Here is a 22,211-nt window from a genome sequence, read left to right as displayed (position 1 = left end):
GGCAGCATGGTGGGATGTGGATGGGATGAGAGGAAAGGCAGATTAGAGAACAGTAAGATTTTGGTCCCACTTTTGGGCCAAAGTGAAGGCATCATCAGAGTGGGATCTATAATACATAGAATCAGTTGTAAGTCAGGTGTGGTTCTCCCTCAGGGCCCCACCAGTCCCTACAGCAAAACCCTTCACTGACCCTACACTTTCAGAAATTAAAGACAGCTCCTTAGTTTGAGGTATAGCCTGGGACCCTGGCTTCCTGTTCAACCTCATCTCCCACCACACGCTGTTCACTATGTCCCAAGCATAACAGTTCTCAGAAGAGGCCCACCGGAGTACCAAGTATGTGTACACATCTATGCATTTCTGACTGTGACACCCTTTAACTGAGCCCTGCCCCACTTGACCAGTTCCTCACACAACACGATCCTTCTTTGGAAAACCACAATGCCAATCCTAATAGAGGTTTTTGGGATTTAGTTTTGATACATTGAATCTGGAGTCTTCCTATTTTCTTTCATGTATTTGAATCCCATCTTCAAGTATCCAAATTTGGTAGGTTAAAGAAAAAAATTATTATGCAAAGAAGAAACTTGTTCAATGGCATTTGTTAAGGCATGGTAGGTAGATTTTTAGTCAAGTGAGGTCATCACGATTGGTACAGAGACCACTGCAACGGGTAAGACCCCATTATTGCTTGCCGTGGGGAGATATCTGTTAGGGTCACTGAAGGAGGAGTGCAAGAGGTCAAATGTGGTAAGGGATTACAAATTTATTAGGTCATTTGGAACCTAGATGGGCTGATCCTCCAAATGGCACTAGCACCCAGGGGTGGGGGAGTCAGAGATTTTAAAGAACTCAGGCTTTTTCTGGGTATAGAATTCTCAGGGCGGGTTCAGATCCTGAGAAGTTCCAGAGGGGAAGGATAATGGTCTTAGCAAGTGGAATGTGGTTTAATGAAAGGGAATGTTGGTTGTGAAGTGGTCTAAAGCTCAGTTCCCAGGGGAGTGGGTATCTATTCAATTATTTGATCAGACCTAACAATACCAAACTCAATTTTCAATGCACCATAAACAAGTTGGATGGATAGCCACAGCACAAGGTGGGTGGGTATCCATGGATGGAAAATGGTTAAGTGGAAACATTAACTAAACAGCAAAGATTCTGGCTAAACCAACCTGACAGGATTCTTGCTGAAGGCAGGCCAGTGTGAGCAAATACCACCTGAGGGTTGCAGGTAATGAGAAACCAGATTAGACATCAAGGGTGATCATAAATGGCGTGAAGGGAATTCTAGTTAAACCAACTTAGTATTGTTACTAAAATTGGATAATACAGAAACAAACTCACAAGTCCATAATTCAAGGCCTAGCTTAAATTCAGGGGGGCCAGAACAGTTTAGTCAAGGAGAGAATCTTTATCATTAATTTATGGTTGCTTTGTCAAGTAAAATCAAAGGATGTGAGTTATAAATCTACTTTTTTTTTCTTTCATTTTTCCTAGAACTTTTTAGAAATAAGAGTCCTAAAGAGAATCAGAAATTGATAAAATTTGTGAATTGGGCAAAACTTAGGATCAACTAGTTGGAACATTAGCATCTGGGAGTACTCAATAGACACCCTTATAATTCTCATATCCACATATATATATTTTAGGAATTCACCATATACAGGGTGTCCTAAAAAATGTATACATACTTTAACACCTGATAGCTCAATTTTGAAAATGAAGTGTATTTTAATTAACACTCTTAAATATTGAATGGGTGTGTATACATTTTGGAGGGGACACCCTATATATGTTGTTCTATTTCTCTAAAATTACCTAAATGTGTATATGTATATAGTCCAAGAAACCCTAAAAAAACAGGAAGTCATATTAATTGAGGAAGGATGCACTCTAAGAATCCTATCACTATAACTTGTTTTCCTCTTCATGAAAAATACATTCTAAGGTTAAAAAAATTTAACAATGGGTTAGAAACTAGGTCTGGATATTATTCTGATCTCTGTCATAGGCACGCAGAAACTTTGTCCGTGGGCAAATTCCTTAGCTTATCTGTGTCTCAGTTTCATCTTTTGTAGAATGTCTGTAAGAAAGGGTAATCCCTCCCTCTCTTTATCACGAGTAAGGCATGCTTTTGTCCTTTTGCAAAATGGGATGTCTCTCTCCTAGGAAGTTCAAGAAAGTATTTCAGGCCCAGTAAGGGGCAACCAGGTCAGTGGAAGGGAGGGGGCAATTAGGGGTGACCAGGCCCCAGCAGGGGAGGGACAGTTAGGGACGACCAGGTCAGCAGGCAGATGTGCAGTTAGAAGCCAGCAATCCCGGATTGTGAGAGGGATGTCCAACTGCCAGTTTAGGCCCGATCCCCCTAAACTGGCAGTCGACATCCCCTGAGGGATCCCAGATTGGAGAGGGTGCAGGCTGGGCTGAGGGGGACCCCCTTCTCCTACCCCGCCCCTGCATGAATTTCATTGTACCAGGCCTCTAGATTATAAATTCCTTGACACCAGACAGATTCTAAATCTCATTCATATTTCCCATTTTTTTAGTAGTTGCTGAGTTGAATTCTTGCAACTTTTTCTCACTTGCTCTCACTAGAGCATTTCCCATTGTGTTTCATTCATTCATTGTTGTATAGATAGCTGTCATTCCTTTTGCTAGGCACTGTTTCTAATTTATTGTTTTATTAACTAATGCTGCAATGTACTATATTATGCATCAATATTTTCCCAAATATGTGGTAACCTACTTATAGTTTACTATTATTAAAATTCTGTAAAAGAAAAAAAGGAAAGCAATATACACAAGGAAAACAAATATGTACAAAACAAACTATATGGTTAGAAAACGACTGTTATGTAAATATTCATAAATATTAATAATGGACCTAACCGGTTTGGATGGAGCTTCTGCCTATGGACTGAAGAGTCCCAGGTTTGATACCGGTCAAGGGCATGTACCTTGGTTGCAGACACATCTTCAGGAGGGGGTGTGCAGGAGGCAGCTAATCCATGTTTCTCTCTCATTGATGTTTCAAACTCTCTATTCCTCTCCCTTCCTCTTTGAATAAAAATCAATAAAATACAGCACTAACCGATTTGGCTCAGTAGATAAGAGTGTTGGCCTGCAGACCTAAGGGTCCCAGGTTCGATTCTGGTTAAGGGCACATCCATAGTGGAGGGTGTGCAGGAGGCAGCTGATCTATGTTTCTCTCTCATCAATGTGTCTACCTCTCTCTTTTCCTGTCTGTAAAAAAATCAATAATATATATATATATTTTTAAAAATCAATATATATTTTTTAAAAACGTTAATAATGGTTATCCCCCTATAGTGAAATTGATAATTTTCCCGTTTTACTCATGGTCGGAAAAAAACCTACTTAAAAAACAATGGTTCTCAGGCATTGAAAAATAATGTAGTATTTCTTTGCATGCAGCAGTATTTTTCTCTTTATTTTTGCTGTCTGTTCTCGAAAAAAACGACCAGCGCGCGCTCCAATTAGGGCAGAAGCGCGGGAACTCAACCTCCGCTCCGGGCCTGGGCCTCAGATCTTAGTGGTCTCCCCCAAAGGAGGAACTGAGGACTACGGGCGCGCGGGCCGAAACCTCCCAGGGACCCTGAATCCCGCTTCTGGAGAGTCGCAAAACCCCAAGCCTCCCGGGGCTTTTTATTTTTTTTTTATTATTTTTTTTTTTCCTGGCGCTTTTTATTAAGTGGGGCGGGCTTCTGCCCGGAGGCCCCGCGGCTGGGCCGCCCCCCGCGGGACGATCCGGACTCCTGCCGGGCCTGGGGTCTGGGGCCTGCGAAGGGGGCGCGGTCCAGAGCCCGAGGGACCAGCCGGACCAGGGGGCAGCCTTGGCACCGCTCCTCTGCCAACCACAGGCCCCAACACCCCTCTACGCCCCCCCATACCCCCCCACCGCGCTCCAGCCGTCGTTTCCCCCGCTACCCCGCCCCCCGCAGCCCTAGGCCTCAGCCCGGCCGCGCCAGGCCCCGCCCCCTCCCGGCCCTCCAACGCCGGCGGCTCCACCCCGGCTGCCTCCGAACGGCCTCCCGTCTCGGCCCCTCCCCAGATCCCCACCGCGCTCAGCCCGCCGCCCCAGGCGTCTGCTCCATCTCCGGCCCCGCCGGGCTCCTCCCCGCGGCTCCGGCCTCCTTCCAGTCTCCGCGTTTCCCGGCCCGGCCTCCGAGGCCCCGCCCCCGTGCGCGCGGCGCTGGGCAGCCGGCGGGACGCGGCGGCGGCGCTACACTCGCTCCATTGTGCTCGGGTGGCGGCGGCGGCGGCGGCCTCGCAGGTCCTCCCCGGTGCGTCCTCTCGGCCCGCCCGCGCCCACTCTTCGGTGACTGGCCATGTCGGCGGCGGGAGCGTGCCCGGGCGTGGAAGCGGGCTTCTCTAGTGAGGAGCTGCTGTCGCTCCGCTTCCCGCTGCACCGCGCCTGCCGCGACGGAGACCTGGCCGCGCTCTGCTCGCTGCTGCAGCAGGCGCCGCGCGCCCACCTGGTCGCCGAGGACTCCTTCTACGGCTGGACGCCGGTGCACTGGGCCGCGCACTTCGGCAAGGTGGGCGCGGGCGCTTTAAGGCGCCATTTTCCGCAGCTTTCCTAGTGGGGTCGGGGAAGATGGGGGCTGAGCGCTGGGGGCGCGAGGCGTGCCGGGAGCTCGGGGAGGGGCGTGTCGGCTGCCGCCCCGATGCCCCTAGGGACGCGGGCGGAAGAGGAACCGGAGGCGCCCCTAGGGCCTGGGGCGCTGCGGCGGCCGCGCTAAGTTTCAAACGGGGGCGGCCTCCCGGAGGCGCCGGCTTCCCGGAGGCGCCGCCCCTGGCCGGGAGGATGCGTGCCTGCCCCCGGTCGCCAGTGTCGGAGGCCGGAGCCTCTCGCCGCTGGCCCTGTGGGGTGCTGGTGAGGGACGAGGCCCTGGAGGGAATCTCTCCGGGGAAACCCGCGGGGCGGCCAGGGCTCGAGCGCTGCATGCTGCAGGCCCTGGAGGTCTCCCCGCTCCCGCTCTAACCCAGGGGAGAACTGCAGGTGCCGGCCGCGAAGCCGCGCGGAACTCGGAGGAGGATCGGCGGGCCGGGTTCCCCTTCCTCCACGCCGAGGGGCGCCCGCGTTTGTCGGAACCCCTGCCCGGCGCTACTTGGGGCGCCCCCTCCCGTCTCCCACGGCTGGGGTTTGCGCCCCGGTCCCGCTGGGACCGGCGTGGACTCGAGTGACCTGGGGACCTCTCCGTTAGCTGGAGGCTGTGTTCCAGGCGGTCTCGGTAGTGGGAGAACCTGATTGAGGTGTAAAGGCACCAGGCCGTTGTGTAAGATAAGTTGGTGAGACTTGTCACACATGGGTTTTTTTTTAGGGGATTTCGTGTAGAATGTTGTCCATATGCTTCGGAGCCTCTTAGCTTGCCCCGGGTTAAATAAAATCAACGGTGGTGGTTCTACCTTCCGTGTAAATTACCGTAAAGGTGTTCAATTAGGCAAAATTATCTCCCTGTGATAACTTGAGGACAGAGTGGAACTTGAAAGTTTTATTAAGAGTAGGTAACGGTTTCCCCTTCCTGTGCAGTAAATGGGGTTGTGTGATCAGAGTAGTAGTAAAGGGACTTGTTCGGTGCATTTCAAAAGTAACTGATTAAGCCCTGGCCCGTTTGCTCTGAGGTTTGAGCGTCGGCTCACAGGCTGAAGGTCGCGGGTTCGATTCCCGGTCAAGGGCAAGTAACTGGGTTGCAGGTTCCCCCAACCTGGGAGGGGCACATGCGGGGGGCAATCTATCAATGATGTGTCTCTGTCACATCGATGTTTCTCTCTCCCCCTCCTCCCTTCCTTCCACTCTCTCCAGAAATCAATGAAAAATATACCTCTGGTGAGGATTTTTTTTTTTTTTTAAAGGTAGCATTAAGATTTCTATGTCAAAATTCAGGGGCATTTTAAAATGTTTCCCTCTGAAATTATGAGGTTAGGTTGAAACAAAGTTTTTGCAAAAATAGATGCAGGGTAATGCGAAATGTTACTTTAAGACATGAGCATCTTTGTATTACCAGCAGGTGGAATGGCTTTACTTTGGTCTTCTTGGTGCTGTATGCACGAATACACTTGAATCTTTTGGGAAGCCGTTTCTGATTCCACTCAAAACGGAAAAGTCATGTTTATTTTAGTGAAAGAAATGAAAGGGAATTATGATTAGTGGGGATGAGGCAAGTAACTTAATCAACCATAAGATCCCATGGCGCCAGTCTCTAACGTGGTGTTACTATAGCACCAGTTGCTGACAATGAGCGCCCGTGGGAAATAAGTTTTTTAAACAAAAATAATAGGACCCTCTTTCCTTCCCTTCTCTCTTCGATGTAGATTTCCCAAGGCAGTCGTAATCTGAGGCATTATCTCCCTCCTGAGAGCATCTTGCTCTGGTTTGTTTTTACATTAAACTCTCAAAGCATTGGTTCTAAACATTTTTTATCCCTCTGCGTTTTGGGGAAAGGTACCCTTGTAACAGGCAAGGACAGCTTTTTTTTTTTAAAGACTTCCTGATAGAAAGTGACACAGTATTGCATGACAAGCCTGTACATTCTGTAGAATGCTTAACTCGCATTAAAATTGGTCATTCAGAATAGTTACCAACCCAAGGGTGCCTTCCGGTATCTCTAGGGATTACCAATGGCTGTAACTGCTTTAACAGGCTTAAAATGATAAATTTCTTGTCGTGTGTATTTCATGATAATAAAACTGGCGTTTTGAAAGTCTTATGTAGAACATGAGTAATAAATTAACCTCAGAGGCCAAATATTGTAAATAGAGGCAATTACTCTAGTGTTTTCAACCGTCTTTAATCATTATGAATGTATAGTGTGCGAGACAGAAGGGCCGTAGAAAGCATTTGTCAGTCAGTCTTTGAGAAAAAGCTGTTAGGACAGAAATTAGACCAGGATTCAGTGCTATAGATTGCCAGTCCAGTCCCCCCTAAACATTTCCCGCCCCTTGAAAACAGCTTCCATTCTTTTAAATGCATTTAAGCCTACACTGTTCTTGGCTTGTGCAAGAGCCAATCTAGCATAATTATAAACTACTGGCGGCCCAGTGCACAAAATTCGTGCACGGGTAGGGTCCCTAGAGGCTGCTGGCTGCCAACAGGGGCCTCCCTTCGTTCCGTTCCTGGTGGTCAGTGCACGTCGAACTCCAGAGGAGACACTTTGCATATTGGATATATATATAGAGCCAACTTTCAAGCTTGTGTTCCTAGAAATGTGCCAGTTGTGCACGAGTTTCCTAACCTTTTATGAGACTTACTTGTTCCCAGAGCACTTAACATTTAAAATTCCTAATTATACCTTGCTTTTTACAAGCTGTCTTATTGAACAGTGTTTTTCCAGGATTCCAAACCCAGTTTCCTAAATTGAACTAATAGGTACAGTTTTAAGTCCAGGGAGCTCTCAATTGATATTAAGATTAACTGCTTTTGGAATACCAAGTAATTTTTTATATTTTATTTTATATATTTTCATATTTTTTATATTTTATTGATTTTTTACAGAGAGGAAGGGAGAGGGGTAGAGAGTTAGAAACATCGATGAGGGGCAAACATGGATCAGCTGCCTCCTGCAACACCCTCTACTGGGGATGTGCCCACAACTAAGGTACCCTTGACCAAGAATCAAACCTGAGATCATTCAGTCCGCAGGCTAATGCTCTATCCACTGAGCCAAACCAGTTAGGGCGTCCAAGTAATTTTTTATCCTTGTTTCATTTTTGTTGGATTTAACAGCTGTTCATTTTATCACTAGTATTGGCACTTTTTACTCACTACATTAATAAAGGTAATATGTATCAATATACCAAAATTGTCTCTTTATCAGCAACCACTCCCAGATTCAAGATCCTTGAAGACAGAAAGCATGTTTTAAATCAGTGTACTTTCAACTGAGAGAATTCATGTCACAAAAATGTTGATTTTGGTCATCTGTCCTTTGCAAAGAAAGGCTTACATTGCTGAAAGAGGATAAGAGACTTGGGGTGAGATGGGAACGTAGCTATCTGTTCTTCATTTGAGGTCTGTTCTCTGGAAGAGAAAGAATTTTGGCAGTTAGAGCTTTATCATTAATTGTGCATGGTGCCTCGTGAACGGAAACAGAGCAGTCTGGAGTCCAGCATCTGAGGACACACCAGGTAGAAGAGTGTAAGTCCTTGAGAACAACAGGCCTTCTTGGACAGTGCTTGGCAGTGATAGGTATTTGTTCCGTGTATGTTGAGTGGGATGAGTTCTTCACCCAAAGGCTAGTATAATATGTAACCAGGCTGCAAAGTCTTATTTTGACTCCTGTGTTCCTTCTAGTCATCTGCTAGGTGCAGAGCTCAGCTGTGCTCTGTCCCTTTTCTGCATTGTTGTTTTAAGGTTTCCTCCCCATACAATCAGTTTGGGAAGATTTAAATCCTACCATCTCATTTAGCATCTTTTTCCTGAGAAGATAATCTGAAGGGTAGACCTCAATTGAGTATTCATCAAATGCTGTATTGTATAAATGTGTACAGTTGTGCAGACTGCAGAAAACAGCCTTTGACTATGGAGAGTTTACCATGGCTACACAAGCCTACCAATCGCTTTAACATTTTTATTCTTTAGAGTAGTGTAATAAAGTGGCAAAACCTAGTTTTGATAGAAGTCTGATTAATGCAAGCTAATCTTATTTTGTCTTTCCCAACTGTAGGGAAAACAAAATACTTAAAATTTGTGTAGTGTCAGTCATTTTTACTTTGTATTTCTATGTGCCAATTTATTTTTATTAAGGGAGAGAAATAGAAACATCAGTGATGAGAATCATTGATTGATTCCCTCCTGCACACACCCTTCTGGCGATTGAACCTGCATCCCAGGCATATGCCCTGACCCAGAATCGAACCATGACCTCCTGGTTCTTAGGTCAATGCTCAACCACTGATCCATGCCAGCCGGGCTTATGTGCCAATTTTTTTTATAAAGAAAAATGTTCTGTTTTTTAATGCCTTTTAAAATTTCTATAGCATTGGGAAGGAATGACTTACTTTCTTCTCTTAAAACAGAGGGGAAAAAATTGGTAACAAATGCCACTTAATCTCCATTGTAGAATTAGATTATTTGTGTAATATTTAATAGTACACCAACATTTATGCATGTTTCATTTCTCCTGCTGTTTTCGAAGTTGGAGTGCTTAATGCAGTTGGTGAGAGCTGGAGCCACGCTTGATGTTTGCACCACACGTTACGCACAGACCCCAGCTCACATCGCTGCTTTTGGAGGACATCCCCAGTGCCTGCTCTGGTTGATTCAAGCAGGAGCCAGCATTAACAAACCGGTAAGGGAATTTGCTTTGTTTTCTTTTTCCAGTTATAATTACATGGTGCTGAGTTTTAAATTGAGGCCTTAATTAGAGTTTGATGTTTTTACCTGTGGGCTAATTGGAATTTATGTTTATTGGATTACCTTGGGATAATAGGCATTTCACGTAGCAGTGCTTTCTGTTTATAGAGTACTCTCACCTGTTACATGATTTACTGTGATCCATGGTGACCCAGAGTGATCTGCCCAAGGTTACAGCTGTGACTGAAGGAATCTAGCCTTAAGCCCAGCTCCCCTGGCATCCCAGTTCACTGCTGCCTTAGCCTTGTTTCCACTGATAATTATGAAAACATATTCATACTAGGAAAAGAAAAGCTATTAAATGTATCTGTAATTAAGTTAGCCTTAGAACAGTGTTTCCCAAACTTCTCTCATGATGAGAATCACCTGGTGGAGTTGTTAAAATACAGATTCCTAAATCCCAACTAAGAAGTGCTAAACTAGAATTTTTGGGAACATATAGGTAAAATTGTATACTTAACTAGTGCTCTAAGCTTAGAATAATAGTCAATGTGAGTTAATGTTGCTTCAGATACAAGTTGGGGTGATGATGACAGACATAAGTAGTCACTAAGAAGTGACTTCTGACCGGGACCGGTTTGGCTCAGTGGATAGAGTGTCGGCCTGTGGACTGAAAGGTCCCGGGCTCGATTCCGGTCAAGGGCATGTATCTTGGTTGCGGGCACATCCCCTGTGGGGGGTGTGCAAGAGGCGGCTGGTCGATGTTTCTCTCTCATCGACTTTTCTAACTCTCTGTCCCTCTCAATTCCTCTCTGTGTAAAATCAATAAAATACATTTTTTTTTTTAAAAAAGAAGTGACTTCTGGACACCAAATGCAAAGATTTTGTATTTAAGCATACAAACATAAACATGAGAATGCCAGGTTTTTAATGGTGTGTTTTCAGTATTCTATTCACAGGAGCGGGGGAGAGGGAGCACCCAAAAGAAGAGTGCTTAGCTTATTGGGAACTCTCTTGACAGGCTGTGGTTTTAAAAAAAACTCCATAGATGGTCTGACCGGAGCATCCCCAGTCTTGGCACCTGCCCCAGGTTAGATTCGTCTAAGGGGCTTGTGCCACAGACTTTTTTCCTTCTCCTTTATCCTATTTTTGTATTCTTTCCCTGGTTTTAATCTTTTGGCATGTTAATAACTAGCCATTTTCTCAAAATTAGGAGGTAATATCTCTGCCATCTGTAAGGTCAATATAAGGAATTTCCAAAACTTAAGTGTACTACTAATAATCATCAAGGGTCTGCTGTGTCCCAAGTAACTTTCATTCCCTCTTTTCTGCTTTTTTGTCTTTCCTAAGATTCATTCCTTGATAATAGCCAGAAATAAAATAGTTGCAAGCCTCTCTCCTAAAGATAACGCAGATACCCGCCTACAAACAAGTAATTGAGGAAAGTGTGTTAGCAGTGATTTAACACAAGGATTGGTGGGAAAGGAAAGCCCTGGATTTTAGACCTGTTTCTGTTACTTAGTAACTGGAACTTATATCTCCACACAGGATGCCTTTATATACACAGACTTCTCTGCCACTTTACTTTTTTAAAGAATTTTTAAAATACATTTTTATTAATTTTAGATAGAGAAAAAGAGGAGAGAGGAAGGAAAAATATCCATGAGAAACATCATCAAACAACATGGATTGGCTTCCTGCATGCTCCCACTGGGCATGGAGCTGAAACCTGGGCCTGGGGTTCAAAGGGAATCAAACCAGTGACCTGGTGTGTGGGTTAACGCTCAACTACTGAGCCACACTGGCCAGATAGATGACTTTGTTACTTTTATCCACCTACTCAGGACTTACAGGTTGACAACTGTATGCTATTATTGCTATAGGCATTTCCTGTCTCCACTTGTCTCATTCCTGGTTCTGCATTCTCCTCTCCTCCCTCTTTATCCCAGTAGGAAGGGCACTGGGCCTTGATTCCACACACTGCTTCCTCATCTCTCTGGCCTTGGGCAAGTAATTTTCTTGGTCTGTGGCTCAACCTTTTTATCTATAAAATACGGACAATCCATAAATAGCAGTAATGTTTAATATTAATATGGAATTTAAGTGCAGAATATTCTACATGTTAATTTTCATTGAATTGTTAAAGCTAAAGAAATTATCAGCTAAAGAAATTATCTAACGCTACTTTTCAGACCTTTCTAAAGTAATCCCCCTTTTCATATAATTTTTTAACAGCTCAGTATTTTTTGTAGGTAAAAACTTTGCCCCCACTCGCTCCTCTGAGCTGCTCTCGTTAGCACTGTGTGGAAATCTCTCCTAAACTTTGCTCCTAGGGCCAGAATTCCTAAACTCCACTCTCTCCTTACAACCCTCCCTTGTTATAATTGTTCCCGCGGCTCAATATCCCCAAGTCCTCCCATGTCAAGGGTGCCACTTGGATTTCTTAAGCATCTGGCATTGCTCCTGATAGGACCTCAGTTGGCTGTGGTCTGGTGCTGACCTTCATTCTGAATCTCGGATGTTGTCTTGCTCTGTTAGGTAACAGTGGGATGCTCTGACAGGCACCCAGTGACCCCTGAGGTCCCAGTAGCCCTTCTATTGGCTTCCCCAACACACTGTTGATCCATCTTGAGGTAGAGAGTTTTCCTCGTTTTCCAGATAAACTATTATAAAGCCAGATCCAGGTTTTTCTTAGGCTTTTATTTGTTTGTGTGTAACTTTTTTGAACCAAGCATATTATTTCTTGACATTTTGTTAGTTTTAACCCATCTTCTTGTTCTAATCTTTTGGCATATTAATGACTAGCTATTTTCTCAAGATTAGTAGATAATATCTTCTGCCATCTCTAAGGTCAACATATGGAGCTTTCAAAACTTAGGTGTAATGTCTGGAGGCTCTCTGTTCTAAGTTTACACAAGGAAGTGAAGTTAGTTTTCAAGTGATTTATTTTTTGTATGTCTATAGTGGCAATTTTCAACCTTTTTCATCTCATGGCACACAGACTAATTGCTAAAATTCTGCAGCACACCAAAAAAATTTTTTTTGTCAATCTGACCCCAAAAAGTATAATTGTGATCAATTTACACTGATGGCTATTTTGTTTTTCTTTTGTTTGTTTGTTTGTTTGTTTGTTTACAATCTAAGGGAAAAGAGGTCAGTGCCCCCAGACTAAATAGGTATTGCATGTTTTAAAACTTATTACAACACAGGGGTTAAAAATCGCTGGTCTGTCATGACTATCCCTGGGTGCCATTTTTTTGTGTTTGCAAGTCATCTCTTTAATACCCCTTCTAGAATTTTGCTGGCATTTGATATTGCTTCCATAGTTTCTTGTACTACCTAGATTAGAAATGAGATTTTTCCTTATTAAAATTCAAGGTGACTTGTCTGTCTTCAGATTTCTAGTAACCTCTCCTGCTTTCTTCCTTTATTACTCAAGAGTTTGCCAACAATACTCCCAGAGTCACACTCCAGACTATTTGGTGTTTTTGAAATGTGACTGGTCTGAAATAATAACCTTAAAATGGCTCTCTACTCTTACTCTTTTGGCCATAGTTTTCTTTAAGTAGTATTTATTCTGCCCTTCCCAGTTTAATGATGTTCTCCTTGTGTAACACAGAACAGGTAGTTTTGCTCTCATCATCTGTTACTATCCCATCTTCTGGAAATAGTAGCAAAAATCCTTTTCCTTCTTGTTCCAAAGGTAGCTTTCTAAAGACAAAACTTTATTTTCCCTGAGGGTTTTTGTTTTGCTTTGTGGGGTTTTTGTTGTTTGGTTGGTTGGTTGTTTTTTGCAAAACCTCATCTAAATCTCAATTCTACTTTTTCTGACATACCCGTCTGACATTTTTATTTGTCCTTATTATTTGTCCCTTCCCACCTTTACCTATTTTGGGGGTGGATAGGGGTATGTTTCTGTTTTTAAAAAATCTGAGTTCAGTTGTTAGTTCCTTATAGAACCACATGGTTTTCTGTGTTTCTTGAAAAATTGGATTATTCTGTATAGTACTTTATATCACTTTTGAGCATATTTTAAAATAAATGTACATGCTTTTTCCTCCACTAAACAGGCAGGCTTTTCATATTATTAATACATTTTTCTGTAAAATAATGTACCACTGTTTTTATTTTAGCCTTCACCTTAGTTTTTCCCCTGTAATTTAATATGCATTGGTGAGGAGCTCAAATATTGACTGAATTTATGAATGAGCAATTTTATAAGTACTGTATCAGACACTAAACTTGCCGCACTCCTGCTTTATATCTTTATCTCTTAACTATGGTAGTCTTCTGCCAAGTTCCGTTTTCAGTGACATTGAAGTGTTACTGATTCAGGAACTGTTGCTGCTTAGCCTCTTGGAATTTCCCAGTCAAAAAGCCCTAAATCAGTCTTTTAGCAGAAATGACTTCTCTTGATTCTGTATCTTTCTTTACCTCTAATTTACCTGAGAACCTATAAATCAAGTAGTGCTTCACATTTTTTCCATTCATGCAGTGTAAACGAATTCAACCCCCCCCCCCTTTTTTTTGATTAATACATTAGTATTGAATTCTTTCTCTGAGTCAGCTCACTTCCTCTACTTCTTCCAGCATTGTTTTCTGAAGCATAAATCTGATTCTAATACAGCCTTTCTAAAAGTCCTTGGACAGATTTGCTCATCACAAACAGCCTGAGTTCTATACTAGTTGGCTATGTTTGACACTTGTGTTCTCCCTTCCCATCATTTCTTGACTCTTTAACCTCAACCATGTTCTCTCTAGCAAGCAATCGCCAACTGGTGGTCCACGAGGTCCGAAAGGTTGGCGACCGCTGCTCTACAATGTAGTCCAAATTCAAGTTCAAAGTAAAAAAATATCCAGAGGAGAAACTGGTGATGTCTCGAATCAAGCTAGCTTTGTGGTAGATATGGGTAAACTAGACTAGGTGTTAAATATTGGTGCTATTTCTTGGCCCAACCTTTTTTGGCCATGCCCCCCATGAGCATCCCTAAAATCCTGATTCCCCTCCATCTACATATAACTCTTGATATTCAAAAAGTAAACTATTCACATGGAGGAAGCCTAAAAGGCCATTAACTTGTTCTAAACAAGCTCCCAAAGAGCATGGCATCAGTGATAGAGAAAAATAAAAAAATGAAAGGACAGTTAAATACCGAGGAAGAAATCACTAAGAATTTTTTTAAAAAATAATAATATGAAGTGATACAGAAAAATAGCAAATAAAGTTTCAAAACATATAGAGAACTGAATTGCATAAATGTGTTACAATATATGTTTATATATTGTATATGAGGCCCCTAGAACCATAAAAATGCAAAAAATTCTCTGTTAATAACTCATTCTCGAATTGCCCCCCTGTGGAACATGTGCCCACATTGGGAACCACTGATCTAGAATGTACATGCTATCACTGCTGTACAGGCCTCACAGATTATTTTTGTTTTTGAGCAAAGTGTGCCTTTACTGGACTGCTCTTATTTTCCCTTCACTCTACATTTCTTTGTGCTGTGCTTCAAATTTGGCTTACCATATTGTTTTATTTCACAGCTGAATGAAATGGTGCATGGTGTATGTTAATTTTACTATAAAATGTGGAAATCTTGTTGGATCTGAATATTGGTGTGCGTCCCTTTTTGTGGTGTTTTGTTTTGTTTTCCAGGACTGTGAGGGCGAGACTCCCATTCACAAGGCGGCTCGCTCTGGAAGCCTAGACTGCATCAGTGCCCTAGTAGCTAATGGGGCTCACATCGAGTAAGTGTCTTTGTTTATTCTTCCCAGCCAAGATGTAGTTAAGGGTGTTGTGTTTAGAAACAGTACTTAGAGCAAGCAAAGTCCTGAACTTTGTTTTTAATGTTAGTAATATAATTTTGCTTTTTAGATCAGTTGGTTTTGGTGTGGGTTAAGTTGACCAACAGAAGGGTCAGATCAGTTAGTTAACTGATTAAATTTGGAACCTAGCATCATTGACTTTGCCACTAACAATTATATCACCATGGGCAAGTCTTCAAACTTTTCTTTGCCAAGTAGTAATTTGGAAACTAAGGCCTTGGATTAGATTAAAATATTTTCAGGCCTCTTGGCTCAAAAAAAAAAATCTTGTAGCTTTTCTAAATTTTTATTTCCTCATCTTTTAGCAGATGTGAGAACATTATGTTTAAAACCTATTATAACTTTTGATGATTTTATAACTCCTTGTAAAATATAACTATTTACAATAAAGACTTCTAAATCTCTCTGAGCTTTTGATATGATGGCATTTAGAGTATCTTTGTTTTGGCCCAGTTTACATCAACTAGCTTATTTGTAGTTTGGTAAAACAAAATATTTGAGTGTATTTTTAAGTGTTATTTTGTATGTAAATCATTAGCTAGTCATGGCATTATACATTTATTTTAGGTAGTAAATTCAGTTGTATATACTTTCTCTCAAAGATTTTTATGATAAAAATTTTTCTTCTGCAGTTCACAGCATTAACAAAATGGATGCGGTTTTCACCCTTAAATGTTGAGTGTAAGCTATAGAGCTATAATAACCAAAATAACTATGACAATATCAGCTTTTTTGTTTTATCTTGAGTGTCTTGAATATTTTTAAAAAATTAATTACAAGCCACTTTATTCTATTGGCAATGTGAAATTTTAGACTTTGGGAGAAATAAAACCCACAAAACTTAGTTTAACCCTTTGGTTTCCACTTCATTGTTTGACTCTGTCTTATAATAAATATTGAAAATAGACTCTGGAGAGCAAAACCATATAGGTCTAATACCAGGGGCTGTCATTGGGCTTTTAGTATCTTAGCTCTGTTTCATTTAGTATTAAGATTAGTCATTAGTTCGGCTTGGGTCATTTATGTAGTGATTTAGTTTTATAAATATGACTTGCATTTTAACTATTATGTTTCAGGGTGCCTTGTGATTTCATATGTAGTTATAACTAAGGTAATGTAAAAACAATTAAATAGATATTATACAATGTTAAAAACATTGAGTTAATTCTCAATGGATTACTTTAAAAGCAAAGATATATATGCAGTTTTCTTAGCTGTATTTAGATTAAAAACTTACCTTTAATAACAAGCTTTGGTTATAAGATACAGAGTCACATAAAATAATTGATTAGATTGCTTAATTGTCACTTATTGAAATAATAATTAGAGGTTGATCTTTTTTAATGACTTATTTTTTAAACAATTTTAATTGGTCCTGAACATTTTATTACTAAAATGTTAGTTTTATTCATTTTAATGGATAGCTTAATCCTTTAAGCCAATAAATACCTATTGCTATGTCCTTTTAATAGGTGTCTTTAAAATGAGATCATTTTATTTACAATTCTGTCCTTGGTTACAGGCCCTCGAGTGTCTCTTTTCCACCAAGTGTGACTGAGCATTACCTCGAGTGCCAGTCTGTTTTTCAGTATAAGAGCCACTCCCTCGAGACCCTGCATTATGGTGATTTCCCTTGACTGAACTTTTCAGATATTTTTTAGAAGAAATATTTAGCCTGAGCCACCTAACCAAAAGTGATTCTTAAAAGTATAAGTCTTTGGCCTGGATAGAGCACAGTAATCATCATTATTTATTGTAATTATATGTGGGGTTATTTAATTGTAATATATAGATAAAAATGTCAGTTTTGCCAATAAGCTAAATTGTAAATTGCTTTTTTGATATTTTTTCTGCACATTTTTATAGTTTTAAGTTTTAGTCTGCCAACAAGTAATAGTTTGATTCCCCCAAATTATGATACTTAGATCTATTTTACTTGTTTAGTATAATGCTGCTCATGTGGTAAGTGTAGTTCTAGCAAATAAAATGCCTTTTTCTATTTTAAGATCAAAGGGCACATAATTAATTTATTTAAAATTACTTTTTATTTTTTATTTTTTCCAGTTTAGGACAGACCAGATTATTAGATTTTCATATCACATGCCATAATGCTTAGGAGATAATATAATTTTTCATTTTCCCCCTGAATAGATTAAAAACTATCTCATATCATTATTTTATCACACTTGGTGGGATTTAATAATTTTGTTTGTAATTGCTACTTTGCTTTTTATATATCAGCTGCATAAAGTGTCCAAAGTCTTAGTTGCTGCTTTTTGGTCATTGGGTAGATAGTGGTGAGGGCAGCTATACCACACACCTGTGGCTAGAATGCTTTGTTATGTAACTAACTTGTCAATATAGGCTGCATCTGTAAGATAACGCATGTCAACTGCTGTGCATCGTATTACATTTTCTAGCACCACACGTGAGTATATTGATGGAGTTTCTTTTTCTTCTCTTATTTTACATCTTGAGTTTTGGTGCCAAGTTTTCTTTTTCACGTGAGGTTTTGTTTCTACTTATCATATATGATGGTCGTTATTTGCCATTCATTGTTCAGAACTAAAAATAAAAATGCTCAAGGTTATACATTAGCTCTATGATCAGACTAAATGTTTGTGTACTTTAAATGATCTACACCTCTAAAATGCTTCTCATTCTCATTTTTTTCTCATTTATGACAAGTATGAGGGTTCATTAAGTTGATCATCCTGTATGGCAGTTCAGTTTTTCATTGCAGCTAATTTTGAATGCTGCCTACTCCACACTTGGGATTTTTGAGTGGAATAAGGAATGTACTGACATGTAAAAGTTGTCTTGTTTTTCTTTTGTTACCAATTAGTAACAATATAAGGTTGTCTTAATGTGATTTCAGAAAAAGATGCTTGAAAACTTACTATCTACTGATAATAAGCAGACCTTTTTACTAACAATGTAAAGTGCAGATTTTGAGTCTTGTGTTATTTTTACTTTTAGTATTTGTGCACCAATTAATTTTGGTTACTTTGTATTTATTTTCTTGAAAGATTGAAGTTGAGAATATTTCAATATCAACCAGATATTAAAGTAGCTTTTTTTAATGCCTTGGAGTGGTGGGGGGAAAAAGGAGTGGGAGGAGTTAGCAGGAGTCAGAGTAAAACCAGAATTACTTGCATATCAGGCAAATTTGCAGGTCTATTTTAATACCACTTATATAGGTGGCAGTATTTAGTCTCATAGCTTTCAGTAGAATCATCGATTCTGTTGCAACCAGATCTTCAAGTAGACTTACATGTATTTTAACTTAATTAGCGTGATCCCTAGAAGAACTTAAGCTGGAAAGCTTCTCTAGCCTTATATAAACAAGCTCAGTGACTCAGTCTAAAAAAAAAATCTTGCCTAATTTAGAAAACAGGCACAGTTGTCTATAATAACAAAAGTGATCTTAACAGACTGTTTTTATATTGCCAAAAAAAGTGAATTTTCGTGCACTGGATCGCTAGTATTTTTAATAATAGTGCAAGAAGTTTGTTTGCAACTTTTTTTTGTCTTTGGCAAAATATCCCAGGTTTACTTTGAAATTTGTGATTTCTTTTTTTAATTACATTTCTTTATTTTTTTTAACTTTTGGTGGTTTCATTTATTCTTCAGAATTATGCAATTTATTAGTATAACAGCTCTGAATTAGTAGTTTCTGATTTTAGATCCTCTGCATTCCAGTCATCCTTACCTAGTGCTGTGCCCTTTACTTAATTGTCATTATGGCAAACTTACTATTTCCTGGGTCTTTTTTTTCTTTCTTTTATTGAAGTGTTATGAGCAAGGTGGAGGAGTTAACTTGCTGAGATTGCTATCAAAGTTCTGCTTCCTGGGCAGGAGCAGATGTTAGACTGGACAGTATTGAAGAATTATTGACAAATTTTATTTTTCATGCTTGAGTAATATATAGGTTTTAATATTTGTTTAACCCCTGCTTTTACAAGGAATGTTTTTGAATAAAACTAATGATTTCTAAATCCGAATATATTTTACCTTTGCTAGAATATAGTGGGAGCATTTTAAATATTTCATCAGAATATTTGAATGATACTCATTTTAATGTATGCAAACATAATTGGGGTTCAGTTGCAATGTAAAACTATTTTAATCAGTATTGAACTTAAAATGAAAACTTGGCACCAAATTTTTAAAGGTAGAAACTTTAAAAAATAGTGTCTCCCTATTGTTACCTAAAGAATATATTTAAGAGTTTTCATAATTATTTAAGAGTTTGGATACCAAAGGGTTAAAAATATACATTTTTCTTTTACTGAAGAAATCTTATGATGTTTGCTAAAGTTTTGTTTGTACAAATGGACATTTAGTAATGTTTTTAATCTTTTTTTTTTAATGATTCCATGTATTTGCTTATTTTCATCTAGGAATAGTTACTAATGTATTTGAGATACAGCATACCAAATTTTAAAGTAACCAGAATCGTGAGTTAATGGTTTTTAGTCCATACTGTTAAATTTTGTTGAAATATTGACATAATTAAATTGGCTTCATGCTAAAAATTATAAGTGATTGAGGAGGCAGTGTTTTAGAGCAATAGCTTTTGGTCAAGGAGGTCACATGACAATGGCCTGTGCTCAATAAGTGTGCTTCTGCACTTCATGTATGTATATGTATTTTTAATCCAAATGTTGCCTGCAAATATGTGATCCCTTATTATTTAAGTTTCCTGTTTTATGAACCATTGCCCTTTTTAAATCACACAGAAGATTCTTAATCTGTAAAAACTACACATGTCAATGTTTTACAGCTACGTAATTCGAATTGACTTGATTTTTTCAAGTAATCCTAGAAAGGGGGAGCATTCCATATAGAAACTGCTGAAACTGCCACAGGTGCTTCTCCGAAAACCTTACAGTTGTGGCATTGAATGTTCAGTATGGCTTCCTTTCTCCACACGAGGCATACTGTTGAGGTATTTGTTGCGGTGATTGGTTTTAATGCTAATCTAGGAATTCAGATATAGATTCTTTAGATTTGCATGCTTTGCTTACCCTAATTTATGATATCTACCTTTTTATTTGTAAACTAACAATAGTTAAGCTGAGATCAGAATTTTAACAGAAATATTATTTATATAAAAATTGTGGTTATCTATTATTGTCACATGGCATTAATAAAAAGAAAACATCCTGAAGGTGATGTGACAACTTAGAGTCTAAAATCTATATTTCAGGTATTTCCTGATCCGTGGTTTTTCAAATTAAAAATAAAAACTGTTACTAGAATGGCTTCTCATGTAGTCTAATTATGTGTCACTATAAGTGGAAAATAGATGGGGAATTGGCTAGCAGTAGAATGGGATTTGTTTTAAAATTCTTTCAAGAGACATTCTTAGGTATAATAAATTTATCATTCTATTCAGAATTTTATTACAAAAAATACTACATAAGCATTTATGTTTTTAACTTCAGTAAAGTTTTAAAAAAATACCAGTTTGATTTTTCCAGTTAGTTAGCAGAGCAAATAATTCATAGCACAGGCTAATCTATGTCTTTCCATGTTTTCACATTTCAATTTTGAAATAATACAACCATTGGAGAAAATGGGTGGTCTGCCTGAAGACTGTGTTTCATGTTGACTTACAGGAACTAGAACCTACAGATCACTTCTATAATAAATAGTAGCAAATTGGTCTTACCAGCCTAAAAATCTGATGATGTCAATTTTCATGTACTTCAACAAACTAGACCTGATTTGAACATCAAGTTGATTAATATCTGATTTCTTTAAATCTCTCATTTTCTAAGATTTTTAAAATGGATATTAGGACCAGAGAAGGTCATCTAGAGCTATAGAACAACTTGGTCCCATGTGGGTCCTCTTATTTTCAGAAATGGACAAAGAAAAATTTTAGACTAGGTGTAGTCTGTGTGCCCAAGTGCATCAAACTAAAGGTGCCAAATTAAAAAAGATTTAATGTCTATACTAAATGTTTTCATGCAAAATAAAGTTTTAGAGAGTAATTTTGAACATTTTCTTCCAGATAACTGTAAATTTTTCTTTATCAGTACCTCACTTGAGGTTCAATAGCAGTGGCCAGCAGTTAGTGCAGTGGGCCTATCACACCACAGTGAACACCTAGAGATTGATTGAAAGGTGATAGCTTGACTGTTTAAAAAGTACTCTAAAAGAACAAAGTACCACATTTAATGTGAAGTTATAGAACCTGTCAATCTTAAGCCACATTCATGTGCCCAGCTCCCATGGAGTTTTAGGAAAATAACAGGATAGCTTAGGTTTAAACTTGGAGCACTATAAATAGAGTTTGAAGGGTTAATGAATTGATGATATATAACCAGGATTAGTGTTTCAGCTCCTAAAACATTTGAGACATGCTTATTAGCAAATAGGACAGCTTATATGAAAAAAGAATTTAAAGACCTAGCTGCTTTTGTTAAACATTAAAAGTGTTTTGAGAATGGTACCATGTAATGATTATTCCAGCTTTTATTTGGAAACCCACATGGTTTTCAGCCTCTGTAGTTCATATTAAAGTCCTCTCTACTTATTTAACATTAAAAAGTGATTTGAGGAACTAAGACCTATAAAGACAAGGTTGTTTGTTTGTTTGTTTGTTTGTTTGAATTGAATAGTGCATAAAATAGAAAGTCTTGCCGAAACCGGTTTGGCTCAGTGGATAGAGTGTCGGCATGTAGACTGAAAGGTCCCAGGTTCAATTCCAGTCAAGGGCATGTACCTTAGATGTGGGCACATCCCCGGTAGGGGGTGTGCAAGAGGCAGCTGGTCGATGTTTCTCTCTCTTCAACGTTTCTAGCTCTTTATCCTATCCCTCTTCCTTCCTCTCTGTGGAAATCTTTACTAGAAAGATTTTTTTCAGGAACCCAGAGACAGTTATTAAGAATAGAGAGGATTAGTTTGTTAACAGGTCCAGCCTCCTGATTGTTTTTGAATGGCCCATAAACTAAAAATGATTTTTACATATTTAAATGGTTGACCAAAAAACAAAAACAAAAATTACTATGATTCATAAAATTATATAAAATTCTAATTTCGATACTCACAAATA

General features: G+C 39.5%; 1 protein-coding gene and 1 long non-coding RNA gene across 4 annotated transcripts in view; both read left to right on the top strand.

The window, feature by feature from the left end:
• Window positions 1-4,069: 4,069 nt before the first annotated feature.
• ANKRD10 (ankyrin repeat domain 10) overlaps window positions 4,070-22,211 on the top strand; it is a 35,067-nt gene continuing 16,925 nt past the window's right edge. Inside the window, exons 1-3 of one of the 3 annotated variants that reach the window (XM_045588792.1) lie at window positions 4,070-4,559; window positions 9,159-9,311; window positions 14,976-15,067. In XM_045588792.1, coding sequence (XP_045444748.1) covers window positions 4,350-4,559; window positions 9,159-9,311; window positions 14,976-15,067 — 455 coding nt within the window. In that variant the 5' untranslated portion in view covers window positions 4,070-4,349. Of the gene's footprint in view, window positions 4,560-7,715; window positions 8,159-9,158; window positions 9,312-14,975; window positions 15,068-22,211 lie in introns of those variants that run through there. The other 2 variants (XM_036455373.2, XM_036455374.2) reach the window with 2 other exon arrangements.
• Window positions 17,580-20,828, top strand: LOC123653271. The gene is made up of 2 exons (XR_006742980.1): window positions 17,580-18,240; window positions 20,724-20,828. It is a non-coding gene; the product is annotated as an uncharacterized LOC123653271 (long non-coding RNA).

This window comes from Pipistrellus kuhlii, unplaced genomic scaffold (assembly GCF_014108245.1).
Source record: "Pipistrellus kuhlii isolate mPipKuh1 unplaced genomic scaffold, mPipKuh1.p scaffold_m20_p_3, whole genome shotgun sequence".
Classification (NCBI taxonomy): Eukaryota; Metazoa; Chordata; class Mammalia; order Chiroptera; family Vespertilionidae; genus Pipistrellus; species Pipistrellus kuhlii.
The sequence above is the reverse complement of the archived record's forward strand: the minus strand, read 5'-3'. Positions and strand labels throughout refer to the sequence as shown.